General features: G+C 40.4%; 1 protein-coding gene across 3 annotated transcripts in view; it reads left to right on the plus strand.

The window, feature by feature from the left end:
• The window catches only part of COL12A1 (collagen type XII alpha 1 chain), a 413394-nt gene that overhangs the window by 93840 nt on the left and 297476 nt on the right, over positions 1-22078 (plus strand). For 2 of the 3 annotated variants that reach the window (XM_033936132.1, XM_033936135.1), the window contains exon 11: positions 19339-19611. The exons of the other annotated variant lie outside the window; for it this stretch is intronic. In XM_033936132.1, the coding sequence (XP_033792023.1) occupies positions 19339-19611 (273 nt within the window). The remainder of the gene's footprint in view (positions 1-19338; positions 19612-22078) is intronic. 3 annotated transcript variants of the gene reach the window in all.

Genomic DNA, 22078 nt, shown 5'->3' on the forward strand with positions numbered 1-22078 from the left:
CATGCCAATAGCAAGCATAAACGTGAGCACCTTTACGTAGCACTTCATTGCCTAAATGACAGTATTTAATAATGTGACATACCTATGCCCCACCCAATCGTCTCCCCCTGTGAACACCCCCTTGCATTTATACGCTATCTCCCAGATTCTATATATGCGCCCAAATCTGGGCATGCAAATTAACTGGCTAACGAGCTCTTAACCATCGATAATTGGGTACCAACAACCAATTATTGATGTTAAAAGCACTCATTAAAATTGGTATGTGCATCTGGCTGTGGGTTATTCTTTAAGGCAGGATGTCTAGCTCCCATAGTGTGTATCTGAAAAGGGGCGTGGCCATGGGAGGGGCATGAGGAATGTCAGGGGCTTTCCAAGAAGTTACCGGGTAAGCATGCCTAACTTGGGCACCAGGTTTCCGAAGGCATGTCTGATGCCCAAAGTTGGGCATGAGAATCAACACTATCCCCCTCTTTTTCTAAGGCGCGCTGGCTGCCAATGCGTCCATAGAATATAATGGACATGTTAGCAGTTAGTGCATGGTAATATTTAGCGTGCGCTAAATTGGCTAGCGCGCCTTACTAACAGGACCCCTATATGCCGTTCTATAAAGGGTTCGTGTTCATTATAGCTTCAAGTTTATATAAAATTTGGTTGGATCGCTTTTACAGAGTTTCAAAGCGATGTACATTTTAAAACTTAAAATAATATACGATTACATAGACAAGACAATTAAACAAGAAGAGAAAGAGAAGAACTACAATTGTTATGGTGTTTTTGCATATTTTTTTTTCAAGAAAAAATAAGAAAGTGACATTTGGGTACCAGTAATTCTAACCGTTTGAGTGAGGATAATCAAGTTGATAAATCATGATTGGAAAGGAAGGGGTAAAACACGGACCTGACGGACCTTGCAGATCTAAAACCGCACGTCCTTAAAAATCTGAGGTCCGTGCCACTTGTAGTTTCTGGCTCTGACAGACCTCAATGACAATTTAGCTTTGACGGATCCGTCTCAGCATAGGGAGGGAAAAGTATTGGGATCCGTCGGCGCTAAAATGTCACAGAGGTCTGTCAGAGCCAGAGACTAGTGCTGGAGCAGCTTTAAAACAAATCCTTTAAACCGGTTTCCTGCAGCCCCAGTAAATTTTAAAATTTGAGGTCCGTGCCACTTTTAGTCTCTGGCTCTGACAGACCTTTATGATATTTTAGCGCTGATGGATTTAATACTTTTCCCTCCGTATGCTGAGATGGATCCGTCAGAGCTCAATTGTCTTCGAGGTCTGTCAGAGCCAGAAACTACAAGTGGCACGGACCTCAGATTTTTAAGCACGTGCGGTCCGTCAGGTCCGTGAGGTCCGTGTTTTACCCTTTCCCTGATTGGAAGTGAAAGATGAGAAAATGTGCTGTATAGGTGATTGTGTTTGGTCAGATTTTAATTTAATAGCACATAGGAATTTTGTGACTTTGATTTAAAAATATGTGAAGGGAACAACGAAGTTGGATCCTCGTACAGCTTATTTATTTAAGCAGATGCTCATAGCCATGAGTGAATGGCTAACAGAAATGGTAAATCAATTATTGCGAAGGGGTATTTTTATAAGGGAAATGGGATTGATTAATTCAAACCCATTACCGAAAAGTGAAAAAAATAGATGATAAAATCTGTTCTAATGATAGACCTGGCGCTCATTTTCCATTTTTTAACAAAAGTGCTAGAAGGTGCAGTTGCAGGATTATTTTGGAGGCTCATGAATTATTGGAGTAGTCTCAATTTGGATTCTGCTCCTGTATTGGAAGCAATAATGACAGAATTAAGATTATGGTTAGATGAGGGGGGTTCAAGTATTTGTTGTACAGCTGGATTTATCATCGGCATTTGATTTGGTGCACTATGATCTTATGTTATTACAGTTGGATGAAATTAGTGTAGTAGGAAGGGTAAAAAAATAGTTTCAGGGTTTTTTGAAATATAGAAAGCTAAGGCCCTCTTTTACTAAGGTGCGCTAACCGATTAGCGCATGCTAAATGCTAATGCGTACATGTTAGTCTATGGATGCGTTAGCTAATTCAATTAGCGCACCTTAGTAAAAGAGGGGGGTAAGAGTTGTAAGGGGTGACAAAATTTCAAGTGAATGGCAGATGACCTATGGGGTAACACTGTCCCCCATTCTATTTAATATATACTTAGTACCATTAGGAAGATTATTGAAAGAGTTGGGCATTTTGGCTCGGATTTTTTGGCCTGAATTCTCTAACCTGTGCTGATATTTTAGGCGCCAGTAGACGCCCAAACTCAGTAAAAAAAAAAACCCCACACCGTTGAAACAATGTTTTTAACTGAGTTTCAAGGCGCCTACAAAATTGGCGCTGAAATTGCACCTCTGTAGGTGCTTTAGGCCACCTAACGCCACTGTGGGTAAGGCTAAGGCCAAAAGTGGAGTCAAGCAGCCTAAAGCAGTGGTCTCAAACTCAAACCCTTTGCAGGGCCACATTTTGGATTTGGAGGTACTTGGAGGGCTGCAGAAAAAATAGTTAATGTCTTATTAAAGAAATGACAATTTTGCATGGGGTAAAAACTCTTTATAGTTTATAAATCTCCCTTCCCTGCTCCCCTTGTCCAGCAGTACCCCTTCTCCCTTCCTTCCTCCCCTCCTCCCCTGTCCACCAATACCTGGATTTTGCAGCCGCGGTCTTATACGCGATCTCGCACACTGGGCAGGAAGAGAGGCTTCGGCGTCATGTATGCCAGGACTCCTGCCTTCACGTATCTGCTGGCAGCAGGAAGTTGCAAGTCAGCTGACGTTGGCGCCTCTCTTCTTGCCCAGAGTGTGAGATCAGGTACAAGACTTCGGGCCACAAAATGGCACCCGGGGGGCCACATGCAGCCCATGGGCTGCAAGTTTGAGACCGCTGGCCTAAAGCGTCTATGGAAGCACGATTCATATCATAGGTTGGTGCCATCCTGGCCTATATTTGTGGCACCTACCTTTGCTGGAGGCGCGATTCTGTACTCAGTGCCATCACATGATTGGCACACGATCAGCGGCCACTTTTAAGACAGCCATCGACAACGGCGCCGATTACATAATCCGGGCCTTTATGTATGCAGATGACATATCAGTGTTGTTTCCGACTGAAAACTCAATGACTGATACATTACTTTTAATACCTGGAGTGTTTAATAAAGTGAAAGAGTGGATGGTAAAGAATGCATTAAAAATTCAGTCTGGATAAAATTACAGTGTTATGGATGGGAAGACAAAATGCAAAATTAAGGCAAAGACTGAAACTCTTCACACTATTACCACTACTCTTAATTATTTCTATAGTGCTGCCAGACGTACGCAACGCTGTACAGAGTCACAAAGAAGACAGTCTCTGCTCGAAAGAGCTTACAATCTAAACAGACAAGACAGACAAACGGGATGTCATGGATACAGTTAAGGGGAATGGTCAATCAGCGGGCTAGGCTGGAGGGCAGAGGAGTAGGGTTAAGGATTGAAAGCTATATCAAAAAGATAACACGTAATACATAATACAGATTGGTATATCAATTACATACGGTTTCAAAATTACATACATAATACAGAATAGGTTGCAGAATTATGCACTTCTCCCTCCATATTTGCGGTTTCAGCAATTGCGGTTTCGATTATTCACGGTTTTTAGCTTGCTGGCTCCTCCCCCAAATTACATCAGTTTGCATAAAGAAATTGCCTGAATCTCAGCACTTTCTTCACCGTGTTTTGCCTCTCCTTCAGGAACAGGCCAGGTCTCCCACCATGTTATTCGTGGTTTCACCATATTCACGATAGTTTTTAATAGAAAACAGCGAATAACATATGAAAAAGTTATTCGCGGTTTTTCTGTATTTGCGGTTCTGTTAATCTATCACAGCGAATACGGAGGGAGAAGTGTATACATAATACATTCAGTAGTGAGAGGTTACAGGCAGTGGCTTAGTAAGTGTGTGTGTGTGGGGGGAGGTAGACCGTCCCGGGCACCATCTTGGTAGGGGCACTGGCACCTCTCCGCCCCCCCATACCAGGTTCACGTTCACACGCTCCCTTCCCCGCTCCCTGTACCTTTTTAAAATCTTCGCCTACGCGGGCCACTACTCTAGCCTGCTGCTCGCACTGGCCTGGCTCCCTCTGAAATCACTTACGGGCCATTGGGCCTGGAAGTGACATCAGAGAGAAAGTGAATGCCAGTGCGAGCAGCAGGCCGGAGAAGCTGCTCGCGCTGGCGAAGATTTAAAGAGGCACGAGAGTGGGAAGAGAGGGCGAGTGTGGCGCGGGGGCCGGGGGGTGGAGAAGAGGGCGCAGAAGGGTTTGACGTGGAAGGAGTGGGGGGAGGGCAGAGAGGAGTGTGCCGGTTATAGGGGAGCACAACGCAGCATTTTACAGCTGATTTCAGAATTATTGGATACTATGGAGTAGCGTTGTGTGGATTGATCTGGGGGTCTTATGTAAATAGAAAGGTTTCCAATGCCTTTAAACCAAACTAACTAAACTAAAACTTAACTTTATATACCAGAGGAAGCTTGAAGTGGTTAACAATAAGTTAAAAAATAAGCTAAAATACAAGAGGATTAATTTTCAAAATGTTTAGCAAATAGAAAAGTTTTTAAAGATTTACGGAAAGATTGAAAAGAGCTGGGACACCTCAAAATTATAGGAAGGTCATTCCATAATTGGGGAAATTTAAAAGCCAGAGAAAGGCTAAAATTATTGACTCCTTGAGTTCCTTTTCTAGAAGGGAGGGAAAGTTTAAATCATTGAATGCCTCTCGCATATGAAAATCTATAAACATTCCATAGAAGAGGAACAAGAGGATAGCAGAAGAAATCAAGATTGCGGCGAGAACGGACGTCTGAGCGGGTCGCAGCGAGTTTTGAGAGTTTTCCATTCTACTTTAACTTACCGCTGAAGTGCAACTCCAACCCGAATGGGGAAGAGAAAGGGAACCATTCGCCCTAACCCTCCGGCGCCTGGGACCCCACAGCGCATGATTCAGCCGACGATATTGAACGCTTTTACTCACCCAGCTGTGGAGAACCTCTCTACTTTGGGGGCGAGTCCAGAGCTTTCTGGAAAACTCAGTGCAGGAGCTGCCCGGAGCAGAGATCAATCCCTCCCCAACCCGGAAGTCTTTTGGTGCAGGGAGGTGCAGGAGTTCAGCAGCCCGGTGTGGGAGGAATGGACTCCATCAGAGGAGGGACACTAGCACTGGATCCTTGGCAGGACGGTGTTGGTGATGTTGGCCAGCTAACCCCTGACATCATTGAGAAAGAGGTGAGAGGAGCTTCTGGAGGGAATAACATCAGTTTTGGGGAGCTGAAACGACCTGAGAAAATTGATATGGAAGCGCTTTGGCAGGCCATATCTGTCATGGACACCAACCTTAAATTGAGTCTTTCAACTATCAAAACTGACTATGGGACTATCTATTCCAAGGTTGAGCAACAAGGAGTGCTTCTAATTAACTTAAGTGAGAAATTGGAGAAACAAGAAGAAAGTTTGAAGGAAGTGAAGACTGTCCAATTGGAAATGGTTAAGGAAAGATCATTTATTTCTCGCAAAGTTGGAAAATTTTGAAAACTCACTTAAGATTTCTGAACTTTCCAAAATGTCCTGTCATCTCTCCAGTGGAGATGGTGAGAAAATACTTTTAAGAAGTCCTAGCCATCCCATTGGAAAATTTATCTCCAATTACTGCTTGGACATTAGGAGACCTCAAGGGGAGTCTACTCCTAAGGAAAAATCTAAAGATGATGTTGATCTGTCTTTATTTCTGGAAAGCTCTCTTGAGGTGGTTATGGATAGAACCACTCCCTTATTGACTCTAGCCTTGGAAAGTGATAGAGAATATCTTTTACGCCCATATTTCCGTCACTTAAATGACAAATTTTTGGGCTCAAATGTTAGAATTTTTCCAGACCTACCGGTAGCTTTGAAAACCCAGAGGAGTAGAAAGGAGTTTTTGGCCTTGCGGCCAAGAGCCCTGGCCCTTGGGGCTACTTTTTTGCTTAAATTTCCAGTAAAATGTTTTATTTCTTAGCAAAATAAAAATTTCCTTTTTTTGAGCCCAGTTATTAGATATTTTTTAGGGCCACAAGAAGGGTTGGTTTCTTAGTCCATGGATGAATGACCTTTCTATCAGCTATAGGGTGGATATCCATTGCCGTTACTCTATATTTGTATAATTTTTTTTCAATTAATTGAAATTTATTTCCTTTCTTGATTCCAAATTTTGTGGACTGAATAGCTGATTGTATTTTCCAGTATATATGTTAATTTTTCTCTTTTTGGATATTCTGATCTTTTTTCAAGACTGTAATGCTTGATATTAAATTGTAAAAGGATATAAATTAAAAAAAAAAGAAGAGGAACAAGAGGAACAAAAATACCATATAAAATTTTGAAAATAATACAAAAACATTTAAACTGGATTCTGAGATAAACCGGGAGCCAATGGAGACTCAAAAGCAATGGAGTCAACTGAGCGGATCGATTGAAGTATTTGGTTCCAGAGTTTCTGCTAGCTTTTTCATGTAACAGCAAGTGGCTAGATGGGACTGTCAGGCGTTTTTCTCCTTGTGATCTTAGAGGGTGATTTGGTATGTAGGTTTTGAGCTTGTATTGCATGTACTCTGGGATCATGTTATGTAAGGATTTGTAGGCCAAGGTTAAGGCTTTGAATATGAAGTGTTTATTTATGTGTAGCCAGTGCACTATGGTCAGTAGGGGGGAGGGGGGAGGGGGGAGGGCTGACATGGTCCAAAATGCTGAGGGTTTTTTCAGAAGATAGACCACTGTGTTTTTTTATGTGTTGTAGGCATTGTTGGTTTTTCTTTGATAGTCCTACAAATAGTGCATTACAATAGCTCTTACATGATAAGACGTAGAGGAGTTATGAAAAATCTGCTTTGGAGAAATCTGCTTGGATTTCACAGAAGTTGTCGAAGATAGTAGAATGAGGTTGAGACAACCTGTAAGACGTGGTCCGAAAGCAAGAGGTTGGTGTCGAATAGCACGCCAAGACTATGAACTTTGCCTATTAATGAGGTGAGTGAAGGTCGCAGATTTGTGCAATTTCTATTGCGTATCCGGAATAATTTGGTTTTGGATGCATTCAGCTGACGTTTGTTAATGGGCATCCATTTTATTGATTTCTGTTAGGCAGCTAAGGAGTTTTGTGTTTTGAGTGTTGCAGTGAATATACATGTATATCAGCACTAAATATATATATTTTAATTGCCATGGCCAGCGGTAAAAATAAAAAAAAAATCCATGTGATCACTGCTGCCACTGAAAAACTGACCTGTTGCAGTGAATATATACTCCCCCCCCTTTTACAAAACCGTTGCGCGATATATAGTGCCGACCATGGTGATAACAGCTCCAATGTTCGTAGAATTCCTATGACCATCGGAGCTGTTATCGCCGTAGCTTGTGCTAAAAACCACACTACAGTTTTGTAAAAGGGGATAGATAGAAACACTAAATAAATAAATGTATATATGTGTGTGTATATATATATATATATTTTTTTTTTTTAAATATATTACTTGCCATGGCCAGGATACCAGCCCCCCTCCTTCGACCCCTCCGTGATCACTGCTGCCACTGAAAATTGACCTGTCTGTGTTTTAAAAAGCTTATTTTTTTTTTATTTTAGCATACTTCGATGGTTGGATTTAAAATAGGGTATGCAATGTGTGGTGATAACACTCTACTGTATAACATTTCCCTCTTCCAAATTGCCACACGTCATCTAAGTGCCTGACATGCTAAGATTTTTGTTCTCAGAGGCCCAGCCTAGGACCATTTTTCCGGTGGTAATCCTTTTAAAAACCAGAGCTTTTAGACATTCTTGCATTTTTTCCTATGCAAGTTCCAACAGGTGCTCATTTAAAAGTTTCCCTATTTAAGCTTCATATATTTGTCATTAAAAACCTGGGAGCAGAAATGCTAAGCATTTTTCTCCTTTGGCACAAAATGGGAGAGTTGAGTTTATATATTTACTAGACTGCCTTTCCTTAAATATGCTATGGTGTTTTTTACTATAATAGAGTAGAATCGTAAAATTATAACGCAATAAATGTGAATGCATCAGCAAGACAGTGAGTAGCAGATGGAGTAGCCTAGTGGTTAGAGAAATAGGTTAAAACCAGTGATGTGGTGGAGCTGGCTCACACTGTCTCGCAAGAGCCAATTGTTAAGCTTTTAAAAGTTTTGGGAGCTGATTGTTAAAATAGCCATTGGGGACCTTGGATGCTGGACCCACCACCCAAATTTGAGCTCAGGCCCTCTCCTGAACTGTCTTTTACCTTTGCTGGTGAGGATGCTGAGCCCCGCTAGCCAAATAAATGGAGTGCCATTGCTCTTTGCTGCTTGTTTCTGGCTCTGAGTATCAATGCTTAGGCAGTCCATTTATTTGGTTTGACGGGCTCAGAATCCCTGCCAGCAAAGGTATGCTTAGTGTGCTCATGTGAGGGGGAAGGGGGGAGAGAGAGAGATGAATGCATTGCCCTTCAGCCCATTCCTGGGCACCTCTCAGATTGCAGGGCTGGCTATGCCTGTGCACGTTTTTATGCTTGGAGAGAGAGAGCCCATTGTTGAACATTTATCATCACACTACTGGCTAAAACCCACAGAAGCCAGCATTCAAATCCTGCTTCTTCCATGGACGATTGTGGCTGTGGATAAATGACTTGATCCTCATAGCCTCAGACATGATTTGCTATTTTTTGGGAGACCTGCGATCAAATGTTGTATAACAAAGTTAGGGGTAGATATTCAGCTGTTGACAGTCAGTGTTTTGCTGAGCACCACTGGCTTTACACCGGATATTCAATGCCGAGCCATTTTTGGGCTTCAGCACTGAATATCCAGACATACCCAGCCGACTAAAACTTAATCAGTTAAGTGCAATATTTAGCACTTACTGGCTAAAAAGAATCACATAAAGATAGGGCTATGCTTTATGTGGTCACTTATCTTAGTGGTTACGTGCTGAATATCGAGACGTAACCAGCTAAGTGACAACTCTGCTCCTGGCACATCCACAAAATAACTGGGCATTTTCAGAGGCATATGAGGAACACAGATCTCTAAGTCGAAAATGAATGGTACAAAAATCAAAACTTAAATGGCTGCATGTGTGTTGATGTGTCGAGTGGTGCTTAGATGGTGACTCCGGCTGTGAGGAACTAAGGGCTGGCACTGGGCAGACTTGCACGGTCTGTGTCATGTAAAACTAAACTAAACTAAAATTTGAGTTTATAGACCATGTCATCTGTATAACAATAAAGCTCAACTCGGTTAACAGTAAATAAAATGGAAAATAAAAAAATAGAGGGAAGATAAAAATTTAACAGCTGGGAAAATAACCAAGTTTTTAGATGCGAGTATTTACGAAAGGTTTGAAGAGAACCTAGTTCTCTCAACCACAAAGGAATATTGTTCCATAATTCAGTTAGTTTGAAAGACAAAGACTTCCCCAATTTACCAGTAGAGGCTGTGCCTTTCAGAGAAGGAAAGGATAATTTAAATTTTTGCATAGTTCTAGCCAGACCAGGTCTTTTAGAATTCCAAGACAGAGGGATTAATAAAGGACAAATGGCGAACAAGATCTTAAAGGTTATACAGGCACATTTAAAGTGTATCCTGGAGATTCTCAGAAGCCAGTGAAGTTTAGCCAGGCGTGGAGATGCTTTTACATGGCAGTTTGGTTTAGGATGGGCTGGAGAGGACTTCAATGGCAACGCCGATAGTTGGAACCTAAGGACAGTCTTGGGTGGACTTCTATAGTCTATGTCCCAGAAATTCTGAAGAAAACCAATTTAATCATGAATTCATAATGTGTGACTCTTGGGCAGACATGATAGAAACCTTCAAAATCCTAAAGGGCATAGAGAAAGTGAATAAGGACAGATTATTCAAACTGTGGGGAGCCACAAGCACTAGGGGTTACTTGGAGAAATTGAAAGGGGACAGGTTTAGAACAAATGCTAGGAAGTTCTTTTTTACCCAGAGGGTGGTGGACACATGGAACAAGCTTCCGGAGGAGGTGATAAGCCAGAACTCTGTACAGGGGTTCAAGGAAGGTTTGGATAGGTTCCTGGAGGATAAGGGGATAGAGGGGTACAGATAGAACTTGAGGTAGGTTATAGAAGTGGTCAGAAACCACTTCACAGGTCGCGGACCTGATGGGCCACCGCGGGAGCGGATCGCTGGGCGGGATGGACCTCTGGTCTGACCCAGTGGAGGCAACTTCTTATGTTCTTAATCATTTAGGTCTTTATCGCCCATCATTCATTTCACTTCAACTGCTGTGGAATATTGCCTAGTTAGTTACTAGTGAGGAGCCTCTCCTGGCTGTTTAAATCATTTTGAATATCTGCCCCATAGATTATAAGGCATTCAAGAAGTATTGCCCTCCTGTCAGCTGGGGGTATGGAAAGAGGGCAGAAGAATGGAAGAAAGGGAATGAGAAGGATGAAAAAGTGAGAAATAAGATAAAGGTGAAAGGGCAGAAGAACTTTGGGTGTTCTCTACTATATTTCATTTCTTGTACCAGCATCCATCCATAATGTATTGCATGGATAAGCATGTCCCGTTACTAGAAATAGTATGCTACCATCTTAGCCACTAGATTTCCTATTTTTCCTACAATAGCATTTAACTTTAAAAAAGGAGACTGATCACATGAGGAGAATGGTAAAAAAGAAACTTAGAGGAGCAGCTGCAAAGGTCAAAAATTTACATCAGACGTGGACGTTATTCAAAAATATCATCCTGGAAGTCCAGACCAGATATATTTTATGTATTAAAAAAGGAGGAAGGAAGACCAAATGGCAGACGGCTTGGTTAATGAGTGAGGTGAAGGAAGCTATTAGAGATAAGAATCCTTCAAAAAGTGGAAGAAAGATCTGACTGAAAATAATAGGAAACAATATAAGGAATGTCAAGTCAAATGCAAGGCACGAATAAGGAAGGCAAACAGAGTCCTTGAAAAGAAGATTGTGCTGGAAGTAAAAACACATTGTAAAATCTTTTTTAGGTATAATAGCTGGGAAAAGAATCAGTTGGACTGCTGGATGACAGAACGGAAAAAGGCATATAGCATCCAAAAAGTGCCTCAGTTGTGACTTCAGTGTAATCAACACACTTATACTGGTTGTCCTAGTATTTTATACATAAACTTGCTGTATAAATAATTAATCCAAATGTATGGACCTTCAGACCACCATAAGGGTACATACCCCTGGTCGGTCCACCTTTTATTAACACATTTAAATTTTTTATATATAATTTTTCTTTTGTGTAAACTTATATCACTCTATTTTCATCAATTTTCTTTAAAATAGTGTAACATCACTTAGCTCTGGCTTATAGTGATGCTATCCATTCTTCACCTCTCCCATCACTATAAGCCAGAGCTAAGTGATGTTACACTGTTTTAAAGAAAATTGATGAAAATAGAGTGATATAAGTTTACACAAAAGAAAAATTATATATAAAAAAAATTAAATATGTTAATAAAAGGTAGACCGACGAAGAGTTATATGACCAGGGGTATGTACCCTTATGGTGGTCTGAAGGTCCATACATTTGAGGGAGATACCAGTGAGGGAGATACCAGTGGCAGAAATGGTATTCAGTGCTGATGAGCCAGAGAAACTGAAATACATTTCTGTATCACTGGAAGATGTAATTGGGCAATTTGATAAATTGAACAGTAGCAAATCACCTGAATCTGATGGTATATATCCCAGAGTGCTGATAGAATTGAAAAAAGAACTTGCAGAGCTATTGTTAATAATTTGTAAATTATCTTTAAAATCTAGCATGGTACCGGAAGACTGGAGGGTGGCTAACGTAACACCGATTTTTAAAAAAGGTTCCAGAGGTGATCCAGAAAATTATAGACTGATCCATTTGATGGTGCCAGGAAAAATGGCAGAGACTGTTATAAAGAGCAAAATGACAGAGCATATACATAAGCATGGATTAATAAGAGAAAGCCAATATGGATTTAGTCCAGGGAAATCTTGCCTCACCAATCTACTACATTTCTTTGAGAAGGGTTAATTGGTCAGTATTCTCAGTGGATAAGGGTAAATACTGTGGTTTTCCAGGAGTCTTTGCTAGGACCGCTGTTTTTTAACATATTTATCACTGATCTAGAGATAGGAATAACTAGTGAGGTAATTAAATTTGCTGATGACACCAAGTTGTTTTTGGTGAAAAATTACAAGAGGACCTTGAGAGACTGGGCATAAAAATGACAGATAACATTTAATGTGAACAGGTGCAAAGTTATGCATGTTGGAAAGAGGAATCTGAACTATAGCTACATGATGTAGGGTTCCACGCTTGGAGTCGGCACCCAGGAAAAAGATCTAGGTGTCTTCGTTGAGGATATGTTGAAACTGGAAGCCTTGAATATGTATACCCTAGAAGAAAGGAGGGACAGGGGAGATATGATTCAGATGTTCAAATACTTGAAGGGTATTAACGTAGAACAAAATCTTTTTCAGAGAAAGGAAAATGGTAAAACCAGAGGACATAATTTGAGGTTGAGGGGTGGTAGATTCAAAGGCAATGTTAGGAAATTCTACTTTACGGAGAGGGTGGTGGATGCCTGGAATGCGCTCCCGAGAGAGGTGGTGGAGAGGAAAACGGTGACTGAGTTCAAAGAAGCATGGGATGAACACAGAGGATCTAGAATCAGAAAATAATATTAAATATTGAACTAAGGCCAGTACTAGGCAGACTTGCACGGTCTGTGTCTGTATATGGTCATTTGGGGGAGGATGGGCTGGAGAGGGCTTCAGTGGCTGGGAGGGTGTAAATGGGCTGGAGTAGGTTTTGACGGAGATTTCGGCAGTTGGAACACAAGCACAGTACCGGGTAGAGCTTTGGATTCTTGCCCAGAAATAGCTAAGAAGGAAAAGTTAAAAAAATTTAAATTGAATCAGGTTGGGCAGACTGGATGGACCATTCGGGTCTTTATCTGCCAAAAGGGATGGTACAATTTTCCTATGATGAAAGGCTAAAGTGGCTAGGGCTCTTCAGCCTGGAGAAGAGAAGGCTCAGGGGAGATATGACAGAGGTTTATAAAATACTGAGTGGAATGGAACGAGCAGATGTGAATTGCTTGTTTACTCTTTCAAAAAATACTAGGATTAGGGGCATACGATGAAGCTAATAAGTAGTAGATTTAAAACAAACCAGAGAAAATATTTCTTTACTCAATGTGTAATTAATCTTTGAAATTCATTGCCTGAGAAAGTGGTGAAAGCAGTTAGCTTAGCAAGGTTCATAAAAATTTCCCCCCCCCCCCCTTTACTAAGCCGTGATAGAAGTTTCTACTGCGGCCCAGAGCGCTAAATGCACCAACACTGCTCCGACGCTCATAGAAATCCTATGTGCATCAAAGCATTTAGTGCCCTGGGCTATGGTAGAAACCTCTACTGTGGCTTAGTAAAAGAGGTTCTCAGATAATTTCTTAACACAATAGTCCATAAACCATTATTGAGATGGTTTGGGGAAATCCACTGCTTATTCCTAGGATAAGTAGCATAAAATCAGTTTTACTACTTAGGATCTAGCTAGGTACTTGGGACCCGGGTTGGCCATTGTTGGAAACAGTTTACTGGGCTTCATCGACTTTTGGTCTGTCCCAGCATAGCAGCTCTTATTTTCTTATGTACTTTACTAGTTTATTTTAGATTCATCTTTGTAGTAAATTGGATATGTATAGCCCATCATATACATTAAAAGGACTTCAGTGCTGTTTACAATTATAACACCTGAAAGATATGCACAGATCCTACCTCTCAGGCAATGTTTCCTCTAGGCAAACAGGAGTCCTCCACCTACCTACCTGCAAGTAGGTGTGTGTGTGTCTACGATAACATTTTTAATAGTGAGGAACAATCATGCTCTGCAGGACTCCAGGGAAGCTGCCTATTACTAGAGATTAAAAACACAGCACTGAAACACCACCTCCCACTAGCAGCAGAGTAGTTGGAGGACTTCCACTCAGCTTAGAGCAGTGGTCTCAAACTCGAACCCTTTGCAGGGCCACATTTTGGATTTGTCAGTACTTTTAGGGCCTCAGAAAAAATAGTTAATGTCTTATTAAAGAAATGACAATTTTGCATTAGGTAAAACTCTTTATAGTTTATAAATCTTTCCTTTCGGCTAAGTCTTAAAAATAATATTGTAATTTATAGCTAAAGAGACATACGATGATCATGACATACGATTACTTTTGTAATTATGTTAAACATACCGAGGGCCTCAAAATAGTACCTGGCGGGCCCCCCCTGGGCCGCGAGTTTGAGACCACTGGCTTAGAGGGAACAGTGCTCAAGGGCATTATTAGCTGCGAGATTTGCACCTTATTTTCATGGTAGCTTAGAACATAAGAATTGCTGTACTGGCTCAGATCAAAGGTCTCTCAAGCCTATTATCCTGTTTCCAGAAGAGGCTAATCCAGGGCACAAGTTCCTGGCAAGATTCCAAAGAATAGGGAGATTCCATGGTGCTTACCCTCAGGGTTGGAAGAGTGAACAACATTATTGTTTGTTAGGTGCCATCGACTTGCGCTCGAATCCTAGCGACTTGTCGAATTACGGATCTTAAAAGAAATCGGTTTTGTGCTAGTCCGGAAAGGTCCTCCAGCGTTATCCCCGTGGTTATTTTCAACGTGTCCAGCTATCTGATTGCAGGTCGCCTGGTACCTTCGATCTTCCCAAACATGATGTCCTTCTCCAGTGATCCCTCTCTTCTGATGGTGTGACCCCATCATTTGGGCTTCGAGTGACAAAGCCGGTTTGATCTCTTCCAGAATCGATTTGTTAGTTCATCTTGTGGTCCACAGCACGCCTAAAATCCTTCTCCAGCACTAAAGCAACATTATTACTTAATTACAGTTAGCTAAACTGTGGTATGGGCTAATAAAGTGACTGAAGATGCTTTGATTTTAGGATTATAATAATCACCAATCAAATACAATAATTTCCAGTTAGGAATTTTTCAGAGGTTGGATTTTTATTGGCTTAGATCCAAAATCAGGTATTCGTGTGGTCATTAGAATTCAACTGCAGATTTTGATGGGAAAAAAGCAGTCTAATTTACTTTATCTATTCCACCTACACCAGTACAGGTTCAAAGTGGATTACAGAAAGATAAGACCAGAGACAATTAATCCTTGAATGTGAAGAATACAATCAATCTTAATTCATATATTTAAGCTAACAGTTACAGTTGGACTAACACTTATTTAAAAACAATACATTTTTGAAACCAAACAGTCTTAATTAGCTTAAAAAATCCTGCATAATTATGCATTTGAACCACACACATGAGTAATAAATACCATAACTTAGCCTCACAGTAAGAAAATACCATAGTGTGCTCTCTTAGATTTGACACCGTACAAGATGGAAATATTAATTTTAAATGGTAATGAGTTCCATATTTTGAGTGAAAAAAATGATGAGTTGGTATAAATAGGGTTGAGCTAGTCCTTGGATGACCTTAAATATAAAACAGTATAATTTAAAGTCAATCCTGGCTTTCACTGGTAACCAGTGGAATTGTTTATACTAGGGCATAACTCTCTCGAACTTGTTCAACGAGCAGATCAATTAGAGAGCAGTATTTTGAACAGTGTGTAATTTTCTCTACAAATGCTAATTTCCTCAACAAATACTTTGAACAGCCCAAGTAAGTGATATTACAGTAGTCTAATTATGACAATATCAGTTCTTGCACTCTCAAACTAAATTGATTGTGGTGGAAATATTTGCAAATTCTACTAAGATTGCACATTAGCCAGAAACAATTCTTTACCAGATGATTTACTTGTAGATCCATTGCTAACTTTTCATGTAGCATAATGCCCAGAATCTTCAATGAGGATTCTAGTTTGTAAGACATATTATTTACCATAAATGCACGGTCCTAAGCTGAATCATCTGCAGTCTCAAAATAAATTTTGTTTTATCACTGTTCAGTTTCAAAAGATGCAATCAAAGAGGTGCATCTCTCAATACTTGACTTAATATCTGGTATATCAGGAGTTCAAATTAATCTAATCTGAGATTTATGAGTCGCACTATGCCTTAATAGGTTCAAGGTGATTTACAATGCACTTTAAAGGGATACAGTTTAGTATAGTAACATAGTAATATCATCAGTGTATGTATACAATGGAAATCCTGCATGTGTTCAAAACCCAGTGAAGATATAAGAACATTAAATAAAATGGGAGATAGGGGAGATCCTTGAGGGACTCTATCATTGCTATTTATAAGAAAAAGTACCATTCATCTTAACTATGTACAGTAGACTCTTAGCTAACAAGCACCCATAGGGATTGATAGATCCCGGATAAATGTAGTTTCTGGTTGCTTGAGAGTTACTATGAAAAATAGGCCTAACTAATACTATACCCCATACTATGCCTACCATAAACTGTTCCAGACAAACTACCGAACATATGATAGGCAAAACGTGGGCATGCTCAGGTGAGGCGTGCCAAGTTTACACTTAAATTTCCACCATAAATTGATTTTATTTTCATTTTTATTTAAAGTATTACAGTATTTCTTAGATTTTTTTCTGGTTGCTTGAGAGTTCTGGTTACTTGAGTTCTGGTTAACATGGAGTCTACTGTAGTACCTTATGGTAAGGATGCCCCTATACTAACTTAAAACATTGCCCATTATACCAATTCCATTCAGTCATGTATTTAACAGTACAATATATCAAAGGAACTAGAGAGGTCAAACTGTAAAACGGGAACTTTCTGTCCTTCACTCAACATCAGCCTCATCTCAGCCAAAATGAGTTTGAGTAGTAAAGTTGGTGAGAAAACTTGTCAGAACTAATAAGATTTCAGATTTGTCTAGATAAGCAATCAACTGTGAGGTAACAACAGCTTCCATAAGTTTAATTAAAAAAAGAATTGAAGCCTCCTTCTCTTGAAACATGCCAAGATAGGACCTGCCTCTTTGGGTCTTTCTGTTTATAAGGTGACAGGATCGGTGGGTGAAACAGAACTTGATGAATCCTACATGGACCCTCATTTCTTTAGCTAACAGACCACATTTACTCTGTAGTCAGAACAGTTTGTGCTCAGCTCTGCAATTTCCTTGCTTGCCTTTCCATTCATCCTGATTCCCATGATTAATAATGGATTTTGTCTTGCAAAAAATTTTGGAGTTACATAATGTTCATTGATGTATTCAATGAAATGATTTCCTGGAGTTGAAGGTCATTCCATGACTTCAGATCATTGGCATACTAAGAGGGTAGGAGAAATCTGTCTCCAGTGCGGCCCATAAGAGGGTACTCTCAGGGCCGGGTCATGGTCAGGAAGGCCTTTCCCTTCTGGCAACAGCAGCTTTAACTTGCTGGTGTGCTGGCATTGGGCCTTCCTCTCTGCTGGGTCTTGCCTTCATGGAAGCAGGAAGTAGATGGGACCAGCAGAGAGGAAGGACCAATGCAAGGAACAGCAGCAATTTGTGAAGGCTGCGCTGCCAACAGGGAGGTGATAACAAAGAAAGAGAGAGGGAGAGAGGTACTCATTGGGGAGGAAGGGAGGATGAGAGAAATGCTGCACACAATTGGGGGAGAGAGGGGGAGGGAGGGAGAAGGAAGATCAGGGAAGGGAAAGGAGAGAGAGGTGCCAGACAATGGGGAAGGGAGGGGGAGGGAAAGGAAGAAAGGAAAGGAGATGGCTGACCATGGAGGGGGAGGGATAGATGCCAGGGCATGGGAGGGGGTAGGGTGGGGAGGAGGAAGACAGAGATGTCTGACCACGGGAGAGGGAGAGAGAGAGGGCTGAGATGGAGCACGGATAGAGGGGAAGGGGAGACAGAGGGAGGAGATGGTGCACAGCAATGAGTATGGCATGGAAGAGATAAGAAGAAATGCTTCTTATGGATAGATGGGAATAGGGAAGAAGAAAGAGAGAGGAGATGGTACACAAGGATAGATGGGAAGGGAAGACATAGAAAAGTAGATAGATTATGAGAAGAAAGCAGAAAAATGGAAGAAAGTTGAATGTTAAAAGTGAATGCTAAAGATGGATGTGGGGCAGAAAGTGAAGGAGAAAAAAACAGCAAATGGATAAGAAGATAAATTTAAGAGCAAACTAAAAAGCATTCTTTTCAAGGATGCTTTTGATACTTAACAAGCTTGACTAAGAGTTTCATTTCATTTCCATAACCTTGTTAAGGTTCATTGTTTATTCCCTCCCTATTTTTTTTTTTTTTTACCATAATTGTCTTCTTTTCTATCAGCTATTTGTATTTATCTACCCATCCTTTCCTCTCATTTTTACATGTTTGTAATATTAGTCTTTAACACGTTACGTATGTTTAGTTTTTACTTATTTTGCTGCCCCCTTAATTGTATGTAGTTTTAATGATATGTTCATCACTTAGAAATTTGAGAAAGCGATTAATCAAATATACAATAAACTTGAAACTTGAAGTACCTGGATATACAGTTAAGAGCACAGACAGAAGGAAGTGTAGCCAGAGACTGGGAAAAGATGGTTAGAAAAATAAAATCATCAGACATCAAAGGTAGGGGGAAATTATTTTATTTTCAATTTAGTGATTGAAATGTGTCACTTTTGAGAATTTACATCTGCTGTCTAGATTTTGCACTGTTCAGAAAGAAATGCATTTGTTTCTGTTTTTCTGAGGTTGTACTGCATGCAGAGTCTTGCATCTTAGGGTTTCGTTTGAATATATACAGGTATTAGTCCTTTTAGAGGCTCTTTTATTAAGGCGCGCTAACCAATTTAGCGCATGCTAAATACTAAGGCACCCATAGAATATAATGGATGTCTTAGCATTTAGTGCATGCTAATCTTTAATGCACGCTAGATTGGTTACTGCGCCTAAATAAAAGGACCCTTTAGTTTGTGGTCCTGTATTTCTATAGGGATTATCTGTGTTCTGCATGTGTGACCAAGGCCAGGTGTTCTGGTAGGAATGAATGTTGAGAAGCATACAGTGTGCTTTGTGTAGTTTAATTTTGTGATTAACCATTATGTGTTGTTAATAAGATTATATTGTGTGTATATATGAAAAATGAATGGAAAATTGTATTATAATTAGTACTATTTGGGGGGCGGGGTATGGGGGTGGAGCTTGGGTAAGGTCTGAGCTTTTGGCCCCAATCCCAAACAAAAAAAGTGTTTCGCTGCCTGTGGTTTGCAGGGTTTCTGAATGAATATATCTAATGCCTGATTGTAATGGAGAATGCTTATTAAGAACCCTATTTTTTCCTCCCTTAGTTCTGACCCCCGCCTCAAATTTGAAATTTTCTGAAGTGACGTCTAACAGCTTCCGAGTGAGCTGGTTGCCAGCTGCAGATGATGTTTTGTCATACCTTGTTAAATATAAAGTAGCTGTTGGTGGCGAAGAAATTCTTGTTTCAGTGCCATCTACAACAACAACTACAGTTCTTAAAAATTTGCTTCCGGAAACAACGTATGCAGTCGATGTAGTGGCAGAATACGATGAAGGAGGAAGTCCTCCTCTGTCTGGAGAAGAAACTACATTGGAAGGTAACAGCATATTGTCTGTGTTATATTTTGTAAAGCGTCTTGCACCATATTTCCCCTCCCCCCAAATAAATACTTTGGTCTAGAGTTGACAAATAGGAAGGTTCCCTTGCCATTTTTTTCATGGGTGAAGGCAATAAAGGAAAAAAAAGTGAGTTTGGCTCCTCGATCTGAAAAGGAAACCGCTTAGAACCTAACGGATGTAGCGGTATATAAGAAATAAATTACATTACATTACATTACATTATATTTGGCCCTTCTTGGAGTCCATTTTAAATCAGGGGAGTGTTTGATTCTAGAGCCAAATCCTTAAGGTTTATTGCAAACCCTAGTGTGGATACTCTAATGGGGGCAGAAGGGATTCAAATAAAACAAAGAGGCTAGGAGATAAACCAGCCACAAATCATCAAATAAATATCACCATACAGGAGATGAAGGTGTTAAAGAAATGTAATAATTTATTCAGAAACAAGGCCCAATATGGCCACGTTTTACCGTCAAGCAGCATCAGGGGTAATACACATACAACGAAGACTATGTTCAGTCACTAAAGCATAGCATAAAAGGCACTCACCATATATAGTATCACGCTTAGTGGCCATACATTTTGCTGACTTTTAGGCACACCTATTTAGGCCAAAGAAAACCAGGTCTAAATACCAGCACCTAAGTTGTGCGCAGATGGGGCATATTTTGAATGGCCACGATCCACCCATGCTTCTCCCTAGGCCACACACTATTTTGAGATGCGCGCACTAGAAGTGACACACCCCACATTATAGAATGCTTTTAGAAAGCACCGATTTGCCCACACAACTTAAGACGCCACATGCAGAATTTAGGCCTAAGTCTAGATTTGGGTGTGCAAGTTTATAGAGAAGTTAGGAGTGTGTGCACGTCCAGTTTATACTGTGACCAAAGTTGTGCGCATAAATCTGTGTACATTGCAGATTTGTGTGCACAACTTAATTGGTTCACAAACCAATCCGCACTGTTGATTGCCAATTAACAAGCATTTATTGATATGAATTGGCACTAATTAGAACTTAGGTGCACAACTTTCTAAGCATAAACTAAACTAAACCTTAAGTTTGTATACTGCATCATCTCCATAAAGATAGAGCTCGACATGTTTTACAGGTAATTGAATAAATGAGGGAAGGACATAATAAGAAATTAGAGGTTATGAAGAGGATAGCTAGCTTTACATTTTAAATAGATAGCTTTACGTTTTGGAGAAAAGCCAGGTTTTCAGATGCTTTTGAAATAATTGGAATGAGCCTAGGTTCCGCAGCGGGGCAGGGAGGTCATTCCAAAGCTCAGTGAATTTGAAGAAAAGGGATTTCCCTAATTTACCTGCGTACATGACACCTTTTAATGAGAATGAGAAAGAGAAAGAGAGAATAAAAGAAGAGAGAGAAAAAGAGAGAGAGAGAGAGAAGAGAGAGAGAAAAAAAAGAGAGGAAGAGAGAGAGAAAAAAAAGAGAGGAAGAGAGAGAGAAAAAAAGAGAGTGAGAGAGGAAGAGAGAGAGAGAAAAAAAAAGAGAGGAAGAGAAACTAAACTAAACTAAACCTTAAGTTTGTATACTGCATCATCTCCATAAAGGTAGAGCTCGACACGGTTTACAGGTAATTCAATAAATGAGGGAAAGACATAATAAGAAATTAGAGGTTATGAAGAGGATAGCTAGCTTTACTTTTTAAATAGATAGTTTTTTTTGGAGAAAAGCCAGGTTTTCAGATGCTTTTGGAATAATTGGAATGAGCCTAGGTTCCGCAGCGGGGCAGGGAGGTTATTCCAAAGCTCAGTGAATTTGAAGAAAAGGGATTTCCCTAATTTCCCTGCATACATGACGTCTTTTAACGAGGGGAAAGATAGTTTGAGTCTGTGGGTGGATCTGGTAGTGTCAGGTCTTGAAGCATTCCAGGATAATGGGATTAGGGGAGGAAGAATGCCATGTAGGATCTTAGGCAGGTACATTTAAATCCTAGAAATCACCGGAAGCCAGTGAAGTTTTGACAGAAGCAGGGAAACATGATCGAATTTGCTTTTTGCGAAGATCAACCTAGCCGCAGTGTTCTGGATCCGCTGAAGTCTTTGAAGATTTTTCTTGGTTAGACTTAGATAGATGGAATTACAATAGTCCAGTCTGGAAAGAATGATTGATTGTACAAGGACAGCAAAATGTTGTTGGCGGAAGCAGGATCTCACTTTCCTCAACATCTGAAGACTAAAAAAAAATACTTTATAAAATGGTGCCTATAAATTCTAGTGCGTGGATCTCAAAAGGGGCATGGCCAGGGGAGTCACACTGTTATAGAATAGGCCCAATCTGTGTACAACTTAGGTGCAGGCATTTAGGGCTGGTTTTCATTGGCATAAATGCCTGCGCCTAAATGTTAGTTGCACAGATGGGTGTTATACATGATTTTATAAACTGCGCCTAACTCCGGAGACAGTTTATAGAAT

This window comes from Geotrypetes seraphini, chromosome 3, assembly GCF_902459505.1.
Source record: "Geotrypetes seraphini chromosome 3, aGeoSer1.1, whole genome shotgun sequence".
NCBI classification, from domain to species: domain Eukaryota; kingdom Metazoa; phylum Chordata; class Amphibia; order Gymnophiona; family Dermophiidae; genus Geotrypetes; species Geotrypetes seraphini.